Source organism: Quercus suber, unplaced genomic scaffold (assembly GCF_002906115.3).
Source record: "Quercus suber isolate HL8 unplaced genomic scaffold, Cork oak 2.0 scaffold_565, whole genome shotgun sequence".
Classification (NCBI taxonomy): Eukaryota; Viridiplantae; Streptophyta; class Magnoliopsida; order Fagales; family Fagaceae; genus Quercus; species Quercus suber.
In genome coordinates this window covers 201,296-216,355 of record NW_027070010.1, presented here as the reverse complement: position 1 = coordinate 216,355, position 15,060 = coordinate 201,296, and the positions used below count along the sequence as shown (strand labels likewise).

The 15,060-nt window shown below is 37.5% G+C and overlaps 2 protein-coding genes across 2 annotated transcripts; both read left to right on the top strand.

The window, feature by feature from the left end:
• Positions 1 to 2,633: 2,633 nt before the first annotated feature.
• LOC112016281 (pentatricopeptide repeat-containing protein At4g21170) lies at positions 2,634 to 4,551 on the top strand. Its single transcript, XM_065764511.1, has 2 exons — positions 2,634 to 2,655; positions 2,819 to 4,551. The coding sequence occupies exons 1-2, from the start codon at positions 2,634 to 2,636 to the stop codon at positions 4,240 to 4,242; spliced, it is 1,446 nt and encodes a 481-aa protein (XP_065620583.1). The 3' UTR covers positions 4,243 to 4,551.
• A 1,975-nt stretch (positions 4,552 to 6,526) lies between these two features.
• Positions 6,527 to 10,258, top strand: LOC112016279 (G-type lectin S-receptor-like serine/threonine-protein kinase At1g11330). Its single transcript, XM_065764510.1, has 7 exons — positions 6,527 to 7,823; positions 8,237 to 8,332; positions 8,440 to 8,618; positions 8,899 to 9,109; positions 9,364 to 9,601; positions 9,691 to 9,841; positions 9,950 to 10,258. Exons 1-7 carry the CDS (start codon positions 6,527 to 6,529, stop codon positions 10,256 to 10,258), a joined length of 2,481 nt encoding a protein of 826 aa, XP_065620582.1.
• The last annotated feature ends 4,802 nt before the right edge of the window (positions 10,259 to 15,060 follow it).

The window sequence follows — 15,060 nt, the reverse complement described above, 5'->3', positions numbered from 1 at the left end:
AAGCAAACCTATGGCCTATTTTAATATTGAGAGAGAGAGAGAGAGAGAGAGAGATTTGATTTAGGGAAGACTCGAGATTTGATTTAGGGAAGACTCATTTAATAACGGGTTAGCAATTAGGTTTTTAAACGAGTCATGGATTTTTTTTTTTTTTTTTTTGATAGGAAAATACTTAGATACCATTAAAAACAAGAGCGAGAAACTACAGATATGTCGTGAGCACACACGTGCTCTAAAAAGCTAGGACATTCCTCTAGCCAAACTACATAGTTCTCAACCTCCTTTGCGTACTGCGCTAACAAGTGAGTAGGGACATTTCCCTGTCTTTTCACATGAGAAAAGGTAGAGCTCCTAAAGCTAGAGACAAGATCCAGAGTTCCTTCCAGAACGTTTTGAATAGAAGAAGGCGCTCTCCCATCTACTTGGAGAGCCTTACATATGATCAATGAGTCACCCTCAAACACCGCCTCCTGTATGCCTACGTCTCTTGCGAAGAGAACCCCGGCCTCCATCGCCTTAGCTTCAATCTCCACAGCCCCCAACGGAGCATTCACTACCTTGCTTAGTGCTGCTACTACTTCTCCACATTCATCCCGAATCACCACCCCTATTCTTGCTTTTTTTCGGTGTTCAAATACAGCGCCGTCAACATTTACCTTGTACTGTTCCGGATCAGGTGGATGCCAAATAGTCATTGGGCCCACACCCGGTCTAACTTCCTGGCTTTTAACATTTGCAGAGCTATATTCATCCATAAGGTTCAGTGCGTTTTTCAGAATCACGCGGCCCGGTTTGCCCGAACCTCCCATCCTTTTTTCATTCTGGTTTTTCCATATTCCCCAGCAAACAGCGATGATCTTCTCTAGCAGACTGGGTTGCGTTACTTCTCGGTTTAGCAAGTTCTGAACAAAATCCAAAAAAGACCAAGATTGGTCGAAGACAAAAGGTAGAGCAAGCTTGCTAGACTCCCACACCTCACGAGCGTGCCTGCAGAACCACAGCACATGGTAGGTCGTTTCCTCAGGTTGACCGCAAAGGACACAAGAAGCATCTTCAGTGATTTTCCTTCGAATGAGGTTGTCTTTGGTGGCTAGGATATTCCGGCCAGCTTTCCATACGAAGTGTCTCAACTTGTGAGGGAGACGCAGCTGCCAAATGCTTCTCCACACCTTTCTGTGTAACGTGGCGTTTGAACAATCCCCCCTATTTTGTTCAAGCTTTTCGTCATACGCCAACTTGTACGCCGATTTTACTGAAAACTTCCCAGACGAATTGGCGGCCCAGATCAGTCTATCATGCTTGCCCGTCAAGCTTAATGGAATTCCCATTATGGCTGACGCATCCTCGGCGTAGAAGCAATGTTTGACCAGCTTCTCATTCCACTCAAGTTCTCCCCTGTTTATTAAATCCTTGACCAAAGCAACCTGTGAGCTTAGTTTTTCAGGGGAGACCACCATGTATGTGCTCGGCCTTGGCACCCATTTATCACACCACACTCTAATACTTGCTCCATCACCTACCTGCCACCTTATGCCCTTTCTTACCACCCCTTGAGCAGCCATAATGCTCCTTCACGCATAGGACGGGTTTCTTCCAATATCGGCATCAACAAAATTACTCTGAGGGAAGTATTTAGCCCGAAAGACTCTGCAGAACAGGGAGGAGGTATTTGTTTGCAGTCTCCAACCCTGCTTCGCTAAGAGAGCAATATTGAAGAGTTTCAAGTCTCGGAAACCCAGCCCACCCCTATCTTTTGGCATGCACAACTTTTCCCAGCTTAACCAAGCTAGTTTTCTCTCCTTATTTGCTTGGCCCCACCAGAACTGTCTGGTCATTCTAGTAAGGTCGTCACAAAGTTTGTTCGGCAGTAGGAAGCAACTCATGGTGTAAGACGGCACCGCCTGTGCCACCGCCTTGATCAAGATTTCTTTGCCAGCGTTGGTCAATAACTTTTCCTTCCAGCCAGACACTTTGTTCACCACTCTTTGTTTCAATTGGGCATAGGAATTGAATTTACATCTCCCAACCAGTGAGGGTAATCCGAGGTAAGATTCATGGGGTTTAATCACATTGGCTCCGAACATGGTTTTTACATCTTCCCTAATCCCCACCTCCGTGTTTGGGCTAAAAAAGAGAGAGGTTTTGTTCCTATTTAGCTGCTGGCCCGAAGAGGCTTCAGAGACTTGAAGTAATCGTTGAATCTCGGCTGCATCCTCCCTTGTTGCCCGACCAAAAATAATACTATCATCCGCGAAGAAAAGATGCGAAACTTTGGGACCTCTTGTAGACGCCGCCACCCTCTTAAGCTTCTTCTGTTGGACAGCGTTGTGTAAGAGTGCAGATAGGCCCTCTGCACAAATGAGGAAGAGGTAGGGAGACAGTGGGTCTCCTTGCCTCAACCCCCGAGTTGGATGTAGCTTACCATAGGGTTGGCCATTAATTTTCACTGCATAAGTCACCGAAGTCACACAACGCATCACAATGGAGATCCAGTCATCATGAAACCCAAGTCTCTTCATTATTTGTTGCAAGCAGCCCCACTCAACGCGGTCATACGCCTTACTCATGTCAAGTTTTAGGGCCATTTCGCCACATTTACCCTTCTTTTTCCGGCTTATGTGCGTCATCAACTCATGAGCAACAAGGACATTATCGGTGATAAGCCTTTCAGCCATAAAGGCGCTCTGATTCTCACAAACAATTTCCTGCAAGACAAATTTCATTCTATTTGCCACCACCTTAGAGGCTAGTTTATATGCCACGTTGCATAGACTAATGGGCCGATAGTCTGTAACCCTTTCCAGATTCTTGGTTTTAGGGATTAGTANCCAACTCTCGCTCAGCTCGGGTCTTGTCCAACCCGTGAAGACCCTCTTGGATTCTCTGATTCAGTCCCACCCTGCATCAGTGCTTGTACAGTGTCTTATTCGAGTTTGTAGAGGTAGAGATTCTCAGTCTAAAGTGTTAAGCTTTGTTCTTGAATGGTATTCTCAAAAGGGTTTGTTTGTTGAGGGGTTAGAAGTGTTTAGGGAAATGAAAGTTCATGGCTTTACACCTTCAGTTTGTGCCTGCAATGCACTGCTTGATGCTTTATTGCGAAAAAATGAGATTAAACTTGCTTGGTGTTGTTATGGTGCTATAATTCGTTGTGGGGTTTTGCTGGACCGGTCTATGTGGTCACTGGTTGCTCAGATTTTTTGTAAAAATGGGAAATTTGAGACAATTTTTAGATTGTTAGATTTGGGTATTTATAATTCTGTTATTTATAATCTTTTTATTGATTGTTATGGTAAAAGTGGGGATTTTGGAGCTGCATTTGCTACCTTGAATCAGATGTGTGAAAGAAAAATTGATCCAGGTTTTAGTACTTATAGCTCAATTCTTGATGGGGCGTGTAAATATGAGAATGCTGAAGTCATTGAGAAGATAATGAGCATTATGGTGGAGAAGGAGCTGCTTCCAAAGACTCCTTTATCGGAATATGATTTAATAGTTCAGAAGTTTAGTGACTTGGGCAAGACTTTTGCAGCAGAGATGTTCTATAAGAGAGCTTGTGCTGAGAAGATTGGATTACGGGATGCTACTTATGGGTGTATGTTAAGGGCATTGTCTAAGGAAGAGAGAGTAAAGGAGGCAATTTCGGTATATCGTTTGGTCTCAGAAAGGGGAATTACGGTGAATGATAAGAGTTATCAGGCCTTTTTAAATGTTCTTTGTATGGAAGATCAGTTGGAGGAAGGATGTGAATTGTTAAGGGATGTCATAAGAAAAGGGTGTAGTACTTGTTCAATGGAATTGTCTAAATTTGTAGCATCACAATGTAGTCAAGGTAGGTGGAAAGAGGCAGAGGAATTGGTAGATGTAATTTTTGATAAAGGGTTATTACTGGATTCTTCTTGTTGTTGCTTGTTGGTGAGGCGTTACTGCTCCAGCAGACGAATTGATTCAGCTATTGCATTGCATATTAAGATGGAAAGATTGAATGTGAGTTTGGATATAGCAACTTATAATGTGCTTCTCAATAGACTTTTCAGAGCAAGGAGGATTGAAGAAGCAATCAGGGTATTTGATCAAATTAGAGGGAAGAATTTGGTGAGCAGTGAAAGTTTTACGATTGTGATTCGTGGGCTTTGTCGCGTAAAGGAACTCAGAAAAGCTATGAAATTTCATGACGAAATGTTGAACATGGGGCTTAAACCTGCTCAAGCAACATACAAGCGTTTGATATCGGGGTTTAAGTAACAACCTGTTTTGGAAGACATTGGAGTTTAAGTAACGACCTCTTTCAGAAGACATTTGCAATTTGTCTGGTTCTTTACATTATGGTTGGAGTCTCTACCAATTTTATTGTAACCATCCCTTGTAAATTGGCCAGCATAATCTGCAGACCAGGGACTATAGTTATTATAATGCCATGAGTCTCTTTGTTTCTTTTCCAGAACACTCTTAAGATTCAAATTAAAATAGCCAAACTTCTCTTGAGATCTGGGACAAAGAAGTTTACCTGTATTCTAAGAAAGAATGAAAAGTTCCGCTTCCTCGGTTCCTGTATATTCATGATTGCAGTACCAAGTGAGGCACATATTAGCTTGCTCTCTCTGGTTCTTGCTTAATTTATTGCCTGTTGGGACAAATATGGGCATGCTCATAATCACTCAATGAGACTGATAAAACCTTGGATTATTTGCTGTATATGATACCTCCGTCTTATCCAAGAGAAAAACTAGCAAATTGATCACTTCATTTTTCCTATGTTGAAATTAGAATTCAGATTCAGAAGTGACTTAAAATTATATGTGCATCTCCTAAAATTTAAACCCAGGATGCTGTCTCCAATTATGTACGTGTAAATCTTTGCCCTCAACAAGAACAGTTATGTATGTATAAAAACAGTTGCCACACAAAGTAAACTGCAGTGCAAGTAGGAAAGGACCATAGCAACAATTTTTTTATACCATCAACTTAGATCAACAGATTCTTTCTTATTGGTGCATTGATTGCTCTCCTTTGAACATAACTAAACCATCTCAAGTGTGGGGCTTTACTTATCCTTAAGCGGATTTCTTCATTTTGAATCCTATTTTTTATTGTATTTTTATTTATCTATCTTAACATTCTTATTTTAGTTACACTCATTTAACGAATATATTTCTTTCTAAGAATCCAATATGTTGTTGATATTGGCCTCACTCTGCAAGCATAAGTTGGAATGAGGTGAGTTCGAACCCTCTATCTCTTATTTAATAACAAAAATTTTTACTAACTGAACTAATTAGAATCTACCGCTATTATAACTTCAATACAAAATCGGGATATATATGTAATCCCAGATTTGAATAAAAAAAGAGAGTTTAAAAAGATTTTTTTTTTTAATTGAAAGGTTAAAAAACTCTCTAACTTTCATCTTGGGGCAATTCTACAACAGACTCTTCATATGTGATTTATCATGGGATGCAAACGTTTCACGTTTTAGTCAATATCAAGTAGCTTTCAGTCAATAAAGGTCTTGCGAGAGATTTCAAAGAAATGTATGGGAAAAGAGGCAAATAAAGCAATAACTGCTCCTCGCATTCACAATCGTGATTCTCACAAACCAGAATCTTTGTAAGATATATGTGGGAACTGGGGAAAAGAAGCAATGACTGCTCCTGTCATCCAAAATCAACATTAGGAAACCCGTTCGTTTGTCCAGCTTTGTTGTCTCGTGGAGTCAAAATCTTTACGTGCCCTTTTTCATTGGGTCCTATTTGGTCTCTGTTGGGTGCATGTAAAACCCTTGGATTCCAGTACACACCTTTGCTTCTTAACGAGACTTGACTCAGGCGTGTCTAATGCGCTGAAGGAAGAAAGAAAATTGGGTGAAGCAAAAAGCAAGGGTCATTCGGCCTTGAGTGGGTAGCTGAAGAAAACAGAGAGCTTTTCGGCCATTTTGTGTGAGTTCCAGAGTAATCAAGAAATACAGAAAAGAGAGAGAAACACAGTGAGAGGGTGAGAGAGTGGAAAAGAAAAAGTAGACATTTTTCTATGCTTTAAGTTACATACAAGAAAGATAAATTGGTAGAGTTCTCATGGAGTTTTTGAGTGTTACAACCATTGAGAGTTGGAGTATTCAGAGAAAGATTTTGTTACTGGCTTTGTGGTGAGATTGTATTTACTTCTTTAGATTTATTTGTTATATATTCAATTTATTGTGGACTCAAGTTTAATACAAACTTGATAGTTGTAATCTCTATTTCATAGTGGATATTTTTCGGAATTGCCCGTGGTTTTTTCTTCTACACTTGAGGGTTTTCACTTAAAAATTGGTGATCTTGTGTGGTTGTGTTTATGTGGTGCTTACTGAATTTTTTTTTTTGTTTCCATAATATTGCTATTGCTTGGTAGTTATACATTGATGGGATTACAATTTTTTTCCAACGGTCTCCCCACTCACCATCTATATTGGTTTAAATAGATGATTGGGGTACCCGTATCCTCATAAAACCATACAAGTCCCATCTATATGGGCCTTGTTCGAAATACAAGCATGTCAGTTCTTGTACTCTTGCTATGTTGCTTTTGTTTAGATTTTGGTTCTGCCTTAGACACCATTAAATCTTTTCAACCCATCAAAGACTCTGACTACATAATCTCCAATGGAGGTGCTTTCAAAATGGGATTCTTCAGCCCTGTAAATTCTACCAACCGCTACCTCGGAATATGGTATAATAAAAAGTCTGTTCTACCTGCCCAATGGGTAGCTAACAGAGAGAAACCCCTCAAGGATTCTTCTGGGGTTCTTACTATATCTGAGGACGGAAATCTTGTGATATTAGATGGACAAAAGGAGATTCTTTGGTCATCAAATGTTACAAACTCTGTTGCCAATTCAAGTGCCCAGCTTTTAGATTCGGGGAACTTAATCTTGCGAGAAAGCACTACAGGGACAATCGTATGGGAGAGTTTCCAACATCCTTCTGATACACTCTTACAAAAGATGAAATTTAGTACTAATGCAAGAACAGGTGAGAAAGTGCAATTTTCATCATGGAAAAGCCCTTCTGATCCATCCATTGGAAGCTTCTCCTCTGGTATTCAACCTCAAACTCAAAGTCTTGTTCACATATTCATTTGGAAAGACGGTAGCCCATTTTGGCGCATTGGCCCGTGGAACTCCAGGAGCTCTATTGGAATACCAGAAATGAATTCTATATATCGTGACGGATTTTGTCTTACAGAGGATCAAGATGGAACATATAATTTCAGTTGTTCTTATGTGAGCAATTCTTTGTTTCATTATGTCATGACTACAGAAGGAGATATACTGGCAAGATATTGGGATTTTGAGAAGGACGATTGGGGGATCTTGTGGAATGCTGTGAAGAGTGAGTGTGATGTTTATGGTATGTGTGGGGCATTCGGAAGGTGTAATTCACAAAGTTCGCCAATTTGCAGCTGTTTACCTGGGTTTGAGCCAAAGAACACAAAAGAATGGAACAGAGGAAATTGGACTAGTGGATGTGTGAGGAGGACAACGTTGTCACAGTGTGCGGTGGTAAACAGTAGCATTGAAGTAGTAAAAAAGGATGGGTTTTTGAAACTGAAGACGATGAAGGTGCCAGACTTCGCAAATTCATTACCTGCTCATGAAAGTTTCGGAGGTTTATCATCTACTAATAATGAAGACTATTGCAGACAACAGTGTTTAGAGAATTGTTCTTGTATAGCTTACGCATATGATAGTGGCACTGGTTGTATGTCATGGACTAGAAGCTTAATTGACATACAGAAATTTTCCAGCGGCGGAGTTGATCTTTACATTCGTGTTGCCTATTCAGAACTTGGTGAGTTAGTTTTGTTCTCATTGTCTAAATTTTGTTATTTGTAAACTATGAACTTTCTTTTTAACATTGCTGAGTAGAATTAATATTCTTTTGATGGTTGAATAAAAACTCTTAACCTATAAAAAAAAATAAAAAAAATAAAAAAAAAAACTCTTAACACAGTCACACACGTTCGTGTGGCCTACACAGAACTTGGTGAGTTGTTTTGTTTTTTTGTGAAAATTATCCACTTCAGGTCCAGTTGCAAGGTTATTTAGTCTTACAACTTCAACCGAACTCCCATTACAACCCAGCTCCCCATGATAATGAAATTGTTGTAAAAAGACCATTTATTTAACATCGTTTTGCAATCTATTTTGTTTGAATAAGTCTTACACTTTTTTCACCCTTCTGATTTATAGAAAAAGTGGGAGATGTGAAAAAAGTTGTCACAATCAGTGTGATCATAGGAGCAATTTTCATTTCCATCTGCACTTTTTTACTGTCGAGGAGGATGGCCAAACAAAAAGGTAATTATATTCACACTTAAATTAAATTAGCTCAGTGGACTAGGAAATGCTGCTATATATATTACATTACTCACTACTATAATGAACAATAGCAAGGAAAAAGAAAGCGATGGAGATCTTATTTTTCAACAGAGGGGAAGCACAACAAAATTTTGACAGTGACAACCTGGCCCAAGTCAAAGTCCAGGAGCTACCGCTATTCAATGTTGAGAAGCTGGCTAAGGCAACAAACAACTTCCATTTATCTAACAAGCTTGGGCAGGGTGGATTTGGTCCCGTATACAGGGTAATGGATCCTTCCTCATGTATTTCACTCAATACCTACTATAATATCTTTCAGCCCATTAATTTCCATTTAAAAATATTAAAAGAGGCTCTCTCATTTTTAATGTAGAAATAAACATTTTATTAACTTCTTATCTTACATATTAACTCTCATAGTTTTACATTTATGTTATTATATTTATTCATTTTAATTATATAATATTAAAATGCTACATGTTTTACTAAAGGTTTCTTGTCTAATAATTTGAATATCTAATTAACCATATGATGTTTGTTTACAGGGAACATTGTCAGATGGACAAGAGGTAGCAGTAAAAAGACTTTCTAAAGCCTCTGGACAAGGGTTACAAGAATTTATGAATGAGGTGGTGGTAATTTCCAAACTTCAACATCGGAATCTTGTTCGGCTCCTTGGCTGCTGTGTTGAAGGAGAGGAAAAAATGTTGGTCTATGAATACATGCCAAACAAAAGTTTGGATGCATTCCTATTCGGTCAGTTAATTTTGATACCCTTTCTTATATTAGAAATACAATATATTGTTAACTTTTCTGCCAGAAACACAGTCAGTGTAATATGATTTTGTAGACTGTGGAACAATATTCTTTGTTGTGATACTTCACTTGAAACTGATTTTTCTAATTTTCTTATGACTTCACCACATGAGCTTCATTTGCAAAATGCAAACTATATGTTCACTTACCTTGTGAGTTTCTTTCTCTTATTTCTTTTTGTCTAAACTTCATAGATCCACACAAAGAAAAACTGCTAGATTGGAGAAAACGGTTCAACATTATTGAAGGAATTGGTCGAGGTCTACTCTACCTTCATCGGGATTCTAGATTAAGGATTATTCATAGGGATTTAAAGGCAGGTAACATCTTATTGGATAAAGAGCTAAATCCAAAAATATCAGATTTTGGAATGGCCAAGATTTTTAGAAGTAATGAAGACCATGCCAATACCAATAGGGTCGTTGGAACTTAGTAAGTACCTTTGGTTTTGGTCAATTTAATTAGATACTAGTGCTAATATATGATGACAAGATTTGAATGTGTTTTTTGTTGAAATTTAGTGGCTATATGTCTCCTGAATATGCAATGGAAGGGCGATTTTCAGATAAATCAGATGTCTTCAGCTTTGGGGTGTTGTTACTAGAGATACTAAGTGGAAGAAGAAACTCTAGTTTTTATCATGATGAGGAGTCCTTGAGTCTTCTAGGATTTGTAAGTCATCTTTATCTCATTGTCTTATTTTTTTATACCTTCAATGCTGGTTTCTTATAAGTTTCAGTATTGATGCTAAGAATTTCAATAATTTTTTCATGTTTCTAGGCATGGAAATTGTGGAATGCAAGCAACATTGTAGCCTTAATAGACCCAATCATAAATGAACCATGCTTTGAAATGGAGATTTTAAGATGCATACATGTTGGCCTGTTGTGTGTGCAAGAATTTGCCAAAGATAGACCGATTGTGTCTGTTGTTATTTCCATGCTTAAACGTGAGATTGTTGATCTGCCTCATCCAAAGCAACCAGCATTTATTGAAAGACAAATTGCCTTAGATAACAAGTCCTCTCAACAAAGGCAAAGAGATTGCTCTGATAACAATGTTAGTATTACAATGATTCAAGGTCGATAAATAACACGTGTTGTTGACATAATCATGTTGTAGTTACATATTCATTTTGAACACTTTCACAAGAATCTTAAAACTTTTGTCAATATTCATGAAACTGGATGAATATTTCATACCATTGGTACAAATAATATACATCAATTTTTTTTTTTAATCATAAGAGAACCTTGGGAATTTTGTATGTCGTACATATATAATTTAAGTGGAAGTTCATTTTATACAAAATAATATTCATTGTGGGTATCGATGGAGAAATGCTATGCATCTCAATCTCTTTCTTTCAGTCTTACTATTCAAGCATCAACATTAGACAACCAAGAGAGGAAATCTCTCTATCATAATTTGTTGTAAAAATAAACTCCATTGCTGTCAACCTTGCAATAGCAGGAACACCTGTGATGAAGAGTATCCTATCCACCTCATTCCAGATGGTTTTGAACCAACCTATGAAGCAACAGTGCAGTCCATTCAAGCTCTAGAAACATCTCTCTCTTTTGATGTCATTGTTGGGCTTCCATTCAGTTTTTAAAGATAACACCAAGAGTTTTTCGATATCCCATCTGACAGCATGAACACCGCCTTATACAAAAAAAATATTTCAAATCCAATTGTGGTTGCAGTGGCTCTCATCAATTCAAAGAATGTTTAGATCGATGTCCCAAACGTGAGTCCACACCAACTAATCAACAAAATGGTGATATTGTTGATCCTTACAGACCTAGGTCCGCTAGAAAAAATTTGTTTTAGACCTAGTCACCTTCTCACCATCTGTTATCATCTCATGGACCACGAATGTGAAGGGAGAGTGACATGATCAAAGAAACTTGCAGGTTGCAGCCATGGTTGCAACATCTGGAGATTTCTCCAATGATGAAACATGGCACACATGGTCTGGCCTCTTCATACATCACATCGAGCCAAGCCAATCTATCCATTCACAATGAATAAATAGATAAATAATTAAGATTTATAAAAGTAAATTTGAATTTCTCAATATATCTTAATTATTCGAAATATTTTTCAAATCTTTCAAAAAAATTAAAATCAAATTTAATCTAATGTCTAATCTACCTAATACTACTATATATAGTTACAGAAGCTCAACTCGAGGCTCTGCCATTTGAGTTGTTTAGAGCTTTTTAGGCTTCACATGTGGTAAATCTTCAATAAAATTTAGGATTACATGGACTTACATAGATTAAATAGACAATTATATTCTTAAATCCCTTCATAAACTATATGAGGAGAACTTAGGTTCTAAGTTTTATTTAGGAAAAATAACAAAAAAGTAAATAAAAAATCATATATAATATATATATATATATATTTTAAATTTAAATATATATATTAAATATGGATGGGTCGAATTGTGTTAAGCGGATTTATGAATCTTATAACTTGAACCCATCCCAACTCACTGTTAAAAAAATTTCATTACCCAACTCAGTCTATCAACCCTTAAAAAGTGACATAACCTTGCAGGTTAGGTTAGATCGGATCAGTTTTAGTGAGTTGGCAGGTTTGCTTCACACACCTAAAACTAAGAACCAGACCATTTTCCGGTTCTCCTACCACAAATGCAAGTAAAACGACATGTAGCCATTGGTTACAAAGTCCAGAAGTCAAAGTCAAAGTCTCCTCAAAAAAATCTCCATCCTCTCCGAACAAAGACAAACCAAACTCTCTATCTGTAACCCCAAAAAACCCACAACCATTTCTCCCACTCACTCTCTCCTCCTCCTCATTTCCCTTCTTCTCATCTCAACCTCAACCAGCTCCACCAACTCGGACCGAGTCTCGGAGCTCCAATCCCGATCGATCCAAATACGACACTATCCACCTCGACGACCACTCCGTCTCTCGCTACCTCACCTCCACAAAAACCCCTAGACCCTACTACCTCTTCATCTTCTTCTACGCCACCCAGCTCCACGACAAGTCAAATCTGCTTCCAAATACTCCTTTATCTGAATATGATTTAACAGTTCAGGAGCTTAGTGACTTGTTCAAGACGTTTGCAGCAGAGATGTTCTATAAGAGAACTTGTGCTGAGAAGATTGGATTACCGAATGCTACTTATGGATGTATGTTAAGGGCATTGTCTAAGGAAGAGAGAGTAAAGGAGGCAATTTCGGTATATCGATTGGTCTGAGGAAGGGGTATTATAGTGAATGATAAGACTTATCAGGCCTTTTTAAATGTTCTTTGTATGGAAGATCAGTTGGAGGAAGGTAGTGAATTGTTTAGGGATGTCATAAGAAAAGGTTGTAGTACTAGTTCAATGGAATTGTCTAAATTTGTAGCATCACAATGTAGTAAAGGTAGGTGGAAAGAGGCAGAGGAATTGGTGGATGTAATTTTTGATAAAAGGGTTATTACTGGATTCTCCTTCTTGTTGATTGTTGGTGAGGCGTTACTGCTCCAGCAGACGAATTGATTCAGCTCTTGCATTGCATATTAAGATGGAAAGATTGAATGTGAGTTTGGATATAGCAACTTATAATGTGCTTCTCAATAGACTTTTCGGAGCAAGGAGGATTGAAGAAGCAGTCAGGGTATTTGATCACATGAGAGGGAAGAATTTGGTGAGCAGTGAAAGTTTTACGATTTTAATTCATGGGCTTTATTGCATAAAGGAACTCAGAAAAGCTATGAAATTTCATGACGAAATGTTGAACATGGGGCTTAAACCTACTCAAGCAACATACAAGCATTTGATATCGGGGTTTAAGTAACAACCTGTTTTGGAAGACATCGGGGTTTAAGTAACAACCTCTTTTGGGACAATCGGTAATTTAACATGGTATCAGAGCAGGAGATCCTGAGTTCGATCCCTGGCTTTACTCTACCTCCCATTTAAAATGTTAAATTCCCACTTGTTGGGCCCCCACTTATTAAGGGGAAGTTTAGGCCTACAAATGAGGGGAAGTGTTAGACTTATGGTTAAGTGATTAAATTCACAATTTCCTAACAGCTTAAGCTTTTGAGACAATCGGTAATTTAACAAACATTTGCAATTTGTCTGGTTCTTTCCATTATGGTTGGAGTCTGTACCAATTTTATTGTAACCATCCCTTAGAAATTGGCCAGCATAATCTGTAGACTGTGGACTATAGTTATTATAATGCCAGAGTCTCTTTGTTTCTTTTCCAGAACACTCATAAGATTCAAATTAAAATATCCAAACATCTCTTGAGATGTGAGACAAAGAGGCTTACATGTATTCTAAGAAAGAGAGAATGAAAAGTTCAACTTCCTCGGTTCCTGTATATAGCCATGATTGCAGTACCAAGTGAGGCACATGTTAGCTTGCTCTCTCTGGTTTTTGCTTAATTCATTGCCTGTTGGGACAAATATGGGCATGCTCATAATCACTCAATGAGACTGATAAAACCTCGGATTATTTGCTATATATGATACCTTCCTCTTATCCAAGAGAAAAACTAGCAAAATGATCACTACATTTTCCTATGTTGAAATTAGAATTCAGATTCAGAAGTAACTTAAAATTATACGTGCATCTTCTAGAATTTAAACCCAGGATGTTGTCTCCAATTATGTACGTGTAAATCTTTGCCCTCAACAAGAACAGTTATGTATTTATAAAAACAGTTGCCACACAAAGTAAACTGCAGTGCAAGTAGGAAAGGACCATAGCAACATTTTTTTTTGCCATCAACTTGGATCAACTCATTTTTTCTTATTGGTGCATTAATCACTCTCCTTTGAACATAACTAAACCATCTCAAGTGAGGGGCTTTACTTATCTTTAAGCGGATTTCTTCATTTTGAATCCTAATTTTTAGTGTATTTTTACTTATCTTAACATTCTTATTTTAGTTACACTCATTTAACGAATATATTTCTTTTTAAGAATCCAGTATGTTGTTAATATTGGCCTCACTCTGCAAGCATAAGTTGGAATGAGGTGGGTTCGAACCTAATATCTTTTATTCCATGACAATAAACTTTACTAATTGAACTAATTAGAATCTGCAGCTATTATAACTTCAATACAAAATCAGGATATATATGTAATCCCGGATTTAATTAGAAAGAGAGTCAAAGAGTTTAGAAAGATTTTTTTAAAAAAAAAATTGAAAGGTTAAGGGGCTATTTGGATTTGCTATTTTTGTAACTCATAACTCTGTTTCCATAACTCATAACTTAAAATCTGTGGGTCCCAAGAAAAAAAAAAAAAAAAACTCTGTTTGGATTTGTTTCTAGTTTTTGTTTCCATCACTCAATTCTTTGATTTTTGAGTGATAAGTTATGGAAATTGAAAACATATTTTAGGTGTTTTCAGTTTCCAAAACTCAGTTTCAAATGGCATTTTGGTAATTAAACACACACTGAGGGACCCACCAGCTGCAACTTTTGACTTCAAATTCCACTTTTCCTTTTTTTTTTTTTTTTTTTCTTTCTTCTTCACTGTTTTTTTTTTTTTTTTTTCTCCTTTTCGCCTTTCTCATCTTTAGTTCGTTCTTTCTTTAATTTTTTTCTTCCTTTTTGCCTTTCTCATCTTCAGTTCATTCTTTCTTTCTTTTTCTTTTTTTTTTCTTTTTTTCGCCTTTCTCACCTTAGACCCATAAAAAAAAAAAAAAAAAAAAATCAACGATTGGGGCAACAAATTGGTTGTTGTGGGTTTGTGAATTTTCTAGGTGCTTCAAGGATGCTAATGAATTTTATAGGTTTATGCTTAAAGCTTAGAACCGAAGTGGTTGTTGTGGGTATTGGGGTTGAAGGAAAAAAAAAAAAAAAGAAAAAGCTGGTTTTGGAGATTGTCGTAGGTCCGAGACAACCAA